Source organism: Pundamilia nyererei, unplaced genomic scaffold (assembly GCF_000239375.1).
Source record: "Pundamilia nyererei isolate P.nyererei 1_Seehausen unplaced genomic scaffold, PunNye1.0 scaffold00407, whole genome shotgun sequence".
In the NCBI taxonomy this organism is placed as follows: Eukaryota; Metazoa; Chordata; class Actinopteri; order Cichliformes; family Cichlidae; genus Pundamilia; species Pundamilia nyererei.
In genome coordinates, this window is record NW_005187808.1 from 279,413 (window position 1) to 286,410 (window position 6,998).

Genomic DNA, 6,998 nt, shown 5'->3' on the forward strand with positions numbered 1-6,998 from the left:
TTTTTTGGTAATAATTCTTTTTCAAAAAAAATCAATGTCAAGTGAGTCAAAATGTGAACTCAAAAGTAACAAAAATGACAATAGGCACTCGCACAGGTAGCCAGAACACACAGTAAGATGAGGGTAGATCATGACACAGACAAATGAAAACACAGGACTTAAATACACAGAGGGAGCACTCAGGGAATGGGAGACAGGAGGGAAACACAGCTGGGGCAAATCAGGGCTGACAAGTCAAAGGAAGCAAACCAGACACATTAACATGAGATACGGACTTTCAAAGTAAAACAGGAAACACAGACTGAACTTACAGACAGACTCACAAGCAGACACTGCAACAGAGGGAACAGAGATGTGGGAGCATGGCAGACACAGACACCGACTGGACACAGAACAGAGGGAGTATGGAAACCCAAACTTAAGAACTACAAAATCATAAACCAAGAAGGACCGGGGAAAATACAAAACAGAAACCAAAACCTTCACAGTAATAAACCAAGACGAGAACACAAATAAAGGTACAAAACTGAAAACACTGGGTCAACGACCCAATTTATATTCCCATTTTTATTATATTTTTACATTTACACATTTCTTCATTTATTTATCTATATTTGTAATTCTTCTCAACAGACTGTAAATTTTTCTTCAAAATAAAATGTTTGTTTTCCTTTCTCACATAGTTCTGTTTTATTATACAGTCTTGCTAAAGAACAGAGCTGATTAATCTATTTAAATGAATATTTATTTATATTTATTTTATTTATTCATTTGGGTTCTTTAGGACTATTTCTGTGTGTGATGGAAATAATATATGGACTCATAGGAAAATGTGCATTTCAGGGTGCATACAGTAGATGTCACTGATGCATAAAAAACAACGCAGGACTTAGTCAAATAGTTACATATTCTTTCTGTTGAATTGAATTTCTCAACAAAAGGACGCCTTTGTTTTTTTACTCCAAAAGATATTCCCTCACACGGGATTTAGATGGGTCCAAACTGTCCCACAGATGTCACCGCACATAGCACATGTTCAAACTTCATTCAGGGAGCCCTCGTTCCCATCATTTGTTCCCACCATTTGTTATCATTAAAAGACACCGATCCCCTCAGCACAGTAATGTTTCCTTACAGGGTAATGATGGTCCCTCAGAATAACTTAATAATAAGAATAACCTAAAATTATTCCTGCCTTTATGTGGACCGTGGCAAAAAGTTAAATCCCCTCACTTTAGAGTTAGTGGCTTAGATGTTTGGGTTTTATCTTCATACAGATTACAACACTGTTATAAGTACATTTGAGATGTCTGTGATGTAATGTTGTTACAATTTCCTTTTGTATGGCAGCAGGATGCTCTCAGACACTAGTTTTTGATAGTTGTAGAGCCATATCATAGTGCTGACTTGTTGTTATTTATTTGGTCCTATAAGAACTCACTGAAGTTTGTCTATTTGAGACACATGAACAAACTGCTGATCAGTGTGGTGCTTCAAACAAATGATACACAACAAGCTAAAGTCACAAGACTGAGCCTCGACTTCCTGCAGATGGCAGCAAAGGATCCCGTTAGGTGGAAACATAAACGTCACTGACATCATATTTCATGATAACATTTTGTAGGCAAAAAATTGCTGTGTAATTTTATGATATGTTTTGTTGACCAGAGATCAAACCTCTAAACGTGTTTTTCAAACTGGAGTCTCAAACCTGCTCTTTCAACAGGTTTCCCTCAGGCAGGTTGAAACTAAAGTGAAACTATGTATGATTTATGATTTATGGTTCGACAGCTTCTCTGGATCTATTATGCGGGCCTAAAAGTCACCTTCAATTCTTTTTTGCTGTTAACAATTGACCTTTTCAGTGTGTGTGTGTGTGTGTGTGTGTGTGTGTGTGTGTGTATCTATCTGCTCCAGATATCTGCCTTTCTGTGTCATTTCCATAACAAGCACAACAGCCTCTCTCTGACAAACAGGAAAGCGGAAAAGCGTACTTCACCAGGCATTCTGTGAATTTATGACCCCGACTTTCCACAGAAACACATGAGGAAATCCATAAATAGTTAAATACAAAGTAAAAACAGTAGATTACTGTAATTCAGCAACAAATTTTGTAAGTGATAATGCACAGAGAATCGCACATATCCGTATGTTTCTTTGTGTTTAGCTTCTGATCTCTTCTGTTCTTTGTAGATTTAGTTGATGTGTTAAATTTCATCACCCAACTTCAATAAGAGTGTTTTAATAAAAAACAGATATTTCCCCTTTTTATTTTCTGAAGAGAGAAAAATGAAATGGTGCTTGCATCACACGACTGCACAGTAATCCTGAAGTCAAAAAATGACTATTGCCTGCTTGAGATTATCATGTGACATTAAAGCTTTTGTTATGGCAAAATTGAATCATAATAGTCATTAATTCATCCTTACTGACATCAGTTCAGGGATCAGTCTGGTAACTACAATAACTTTTCTTTTGGCCAGTCAACCATCATAGCTCATGTTTCTCAGAGGCAACACAATCGGATGATTGTGTGACAGCCAGTGTATTCTCTTCACACAAACCATTGTAGTGACGCTTAACTGGCAGGAAAATATTGAAAGACAACAATAGACCCACATTTTGCCCTTGGATGAAAGTGGCTACTGTGAAAAGAAACAAAGCTGGCGATTCATAAGTGGTTGATGATCTGGAGTGTTCCCAGCTGTAGTATGCATTTGTGTGCGTGCACGTGGGGTTGCACTTGTGTAGACTGGTTAAATGTGGCGTCAATGAAGCCCACCAGCAGTCCAGGCATCTCCCACACTGATTTATCCACATTCAATGAGTCAGGATGATGGAGACAGTCAATCCATCAGCTAATCACATGGCAGCAACTCTGTGCATTTATGCATGTAGATAGCACAACCAGCTGAAAGGTGATTTAACAGAGTACTGACAGAGATTAAAAGACAGAAAGCTTTTCTCTCATATTGGCTTCCTGTTAAATTCAGAATTTAATTTAAAATCCTGTTCCTCACATACAAGGTCTTGAATAGTCAGATGCTATCTTATCTTAATGACATGATAGTACGGTATCACCCCATTAGAGCTCTTCACTTTCAGACTGCAGGCTTACTTGTGGTTCCGAGAGTGTTTAAAAGTACAATGGGAGGCAGAGCCTTCAGCTTTCAGGCCATCTTTTGTGGAATCAGCTTCTAGTTTGGATTCAGCAGACAGACACTCTTTAAGATTAGGCTTGCATATAGTTATGGTTGGATCAGGTGACCCTGTCCTTCCTTAGTTATGCTGCGATAGGTGTAGGCTGCTGCATTCCCATGATGCATTGAGTGTTTCTTCTTCAGTCACCTTTTTTACTCACTATGTCTGTATACACTTCTCTGCATTAAATTATTAGTTATTATTCATCTCTGGCTCTCTTCCACAGCATGCCTTTGTCCTATTTTCATCTGCTCACCCCCAACTGGTCGCAGCAGATGGCTGCCCCTCCCTGAGCCTGGTTCTGCTGGAGGTTTCTTCCTGTTAAAAGGGAGTTTTTTCTTCCCACTGTCACCAAAGCACTTGCTCCTGGGGGTCATAGGGGTTTTCTTTGTTTTTCTCCATTTTCTTTGTCTTATCATAGGGTCTTTACCTTACAATATAAAGTGCCTTGAGGCAACTGTTGTTGGGATTTGGCATTATATAAATAAAACTGGTTTTTAAAAAGTTGAATTAAATTTCATGTCAGAGGACTATGGCCAGACTGCTTTGACCTGATAGAAAGGCAACAGTAACTCAAATTACAAGTCATTACAAAAGAAGGTTTTCAGAAGGCCAGATGGCCTACAGCAGCAGAAAACTATAGGCATCCACTCCTGTGGGCTAAAAACAGGAAAATGAGGATAAGATGCAAATTTCCTCACCACAGTTGGTCTGACGTGATGATTCTTGAGGTAAACATCATGGAAGCATGGATCCATCCTGTCTTGTATCAACAGTTTAGGCTGCTGGTAGTGGTGTAATGGTGTTGGGGATATTTTTCTGGTATGCTTTGGATCCATTAGCACCAAATGAGCATTGTTTAAACAACACAGTCCACCTGAGTATTGTTGATGATGATGTCCATTCCTGTATGATCAAACTGGTTTCTTGAATAAGACAAGAAACAAAATATGGCAAGAAGAAAGTGAGTTCAGCGTACTCACCAGATCTCAGGCCAAAAGAGCACATTTGGGATGTGGTGTATGGGAGATTCACATCATGGATGTGCAGCCGACACACATACAGCAACCGTGTGATGCTATCACATCAATATGAACCAAAATCTCTGAAGAATTTTCCAAAACATTTTGTTGAATCTTTGCCATGAAAAATGAAAGCAATGCTGATCACAAAAGGGGTTCCAACACAGTGATAGTGCTTTTTAATAAACCAGCATAAACAAAAACTGTAAGCATTTCTGTTTATGCTGGTTTAAGTCCATTTCAATGTAGGCGACAGTGTCCGGTCCTGTATCTTTTCCTTTTCCGTGTCCTCTGCTCAAAGCTAAAGCATCCAACTGACTGTTTCCTCCCATTGTTCTGCATATACAAGATCACATATGAGGAAGCTGTTATTACTGCAGAGGCAGCAAAAACTGATTTCACACCACAACACCATGGCTGCGAAAAGATCTACCCAACATATAACTGCTCATGCGGCCACTATGATTTTCTGTCTCTAAAAAAAGATTTCAGCGTCCTAATGACTCCAAATGAAAGAGCTGCAGTTTGAGAAGACAGCCACATAAGAGGATACTAGTGACACCTTCCTGCTGGGTGTCAGAAAGCTGTATTAAACAAAATTCTTCTTCTTTATATTTACTTCTAGTCCCAAAACACTTACCACATTAAAGAAAAAAATCTCAACAGTCAGGATTAATTTCAGTCAAATGACTTGTGCGGTCACCAAATAAAGAAAGACGGAAACTCACAAGTTCCAAACTTGGGGATGATGTTACTTCCTAAAACTGCTGTGAACACTTTTTTTTTTTTTTTTTTGGTTTGGGTCAACGTCACAGTACAAACGAGTGCTGACCTGTGGTGGAATGAGACTGAAGAACCGAGAAAGCATTGGTATATATTTATTCCCTGCTTGTAAACGGGTTTGTTCTGTCTCTCAAAGGGCTTCTACAAGCAACATGTGACTGTATTATTAAAGCTGATTAAAATGACTAGGTTAAGCAGCAAATTCTAACGTTTGGATACATGGTTTACAAAAATATTGACTATGCTAGTCCAAGAAGACCCTGAAATTAAACAGAATTAAAGATTTTAAAATTTAGAGAGCCACTCTAGTGGATTACATTTGAAAAACTGTAATCAGCCAGTTGACTGATAACTGAAAAAACAGAACAAAACTGGATGCTCTCTGTTCTTGTCTAATAATAATGTGTCATATGTAAAAATGGCCCAGGTCGAAGTAATTTTCAGTGATCTAGAGACATATAGAGAGTAATAAAATACAATACTGGATGCAAATGATAAAAAGGCCCCAAATTTCGGATCATGAAGTTAGAATATTCAGGCTCCTCAAACATTGAGTTTCCTGCAATTTTTTTCTCCTATATGATGTCAAAGACAGCGAATAACCAGCTGCACCCATGTACTGTTTAAACCTTCTGTTTTGGAAGAGTAACCAATCACAAGAAACTTGGCCTAAAAGCACCATTTTAAGCCAAGTTTCTAAGGTTGCTTTATACAGTGGATTAACCTAGGGGCTGCTAAATTATAAATATTTGAAATATGAGTCATGCCAAGCTACTTTAGCTGATTTTAGGAGTAAAAATATCAAGATGTGTATGCGATAGCATAACGTAAGCTAATGGGCTTCTGCACTGAAACAGGCCCCAGTAGTTATCACGTATATACTAATCTATTCGTTTTTGAATAAATAACAGTGCACACATACATACTCTTCTAACACTACTTTTGAAAAACTTCATATAAAGCTAGAGTAAAAGTAGCCAGGTTGCTCAAATCTTTTCAGTCAGGCATCAGCCGAGCCAGCCGCGGGTCTGTTCGGGAAAAGTGGGTGGCGTTGAAAGTGTGTAAGCATGGAGAGGAGAGGCGCAGAGCAGCTCGGCTCTTCTCGTGGCTAATGTGATGACAGCTGATTACATCGACACCCGCAGAGGACCACAGCCGGACCGCTTCTTGCGTGTCAACATGTTTTAATGCCTTTCGCAAACAAAACCACACAGCTCTTCTAGGAAATAATGACTCGGCGCACAGCTCCGAGGCTGTGGGACGCGTAGCTGTTAAAAAGTTGCGGTGTCGTGGAGAAGGGCAACTCCGCCAACACCGCACCACATCACCAGGCTCGAGAAGTTGGGTATCTAGTCTGAGTGGATCTAACGGCCTGGTCCCAAAAGGTAAGCAAAGCGCATTGAAAGTCAAACGTTGACTGCTACACGGTGCCAGTCGAAGTTTATAAGCACCGGGGTTCAGTTACATAGAAATACGCGGTTTTTCGTCTATAGCCACGACATCAGTTTTTTCTCTACTAGACCTGAGACTTGTACAATTTGTTCATTGAAGTGTGCGCTCTAATAGCGGCACTTTTGGGGTGTACCCCATACATGACAGTCCGCAGACACGTCCTACGGTGTGTTAATACGCAGCTATTACTCCAGCGGACTACTGACGTGAGCTGAATGAGTAGCAGTAAACACAAGTGCTGCAGACTAAATAATCCCCCCGCTGTCTGTCTGTCACCTGTGGTCGTCGCTGTCAGTTGTTATGCCATGTGAGCGAGATCAACACACACACACAGCCACACACAACCGTGTTTCCATCACCTCAGAGGATATAGCATTAGTGATTTACCCCCAAACTCTTGACTAGCGTTAAAGTGAAGGGGGATTTCTTCTTGATCTTTCAATGAAGTCATCACACACATTGTGATTTTGTAAACAGATGTCCTCAAAACGAGAACCGATTAGTTATGTCTATAACTTCTGTTCCCTGAAGGAGAGGAAC

General features: G+C 39.8%; 2 protein-coding genes across 4 annotated transcripts in view; both read left to right on the forward strand.

Annotated features, from left to right (window-relative positions):
* cpn1 (carboxypeptidase N, polypeptide 1) overlaps positions 1 to 2,199 on the forward strand; it is a 15,688-nt gene extending 13,489 nt beyond the window's left edge. Inside the window, exon 9 of the mRNA XM_013915952.1 lies at positions 2,194 to 2,199. Within this exon, the coding sequence (XP_013771406.1) occupies positions 2,194 to 2,199 (6 nt within the window). The remainder of the gene's footprint in view (positions 1 to 2,193) is intronic.
* A 3,864-nt stretch (positions 2,200 to 6,063) lies between these two features.
* dnmbp (dynamin binding protein) overlaps positions 6,064 to 6,998 on the forward strand; it is a 57,383-nt gene continuing 56,448 nt past the window's right edge. For all 3 annotated transcript variants that reach the window (XM_013915953.1, XM_005753148.1, XM_005753149.1), the window contains exon 1: positions 6,064 to 6,391. The gene's annotated coding sequence lies outside the window, so the exon portion shown is untranslated. The remainder of the gene's footprint in view (positions 6,392 to 6,998) is intronic.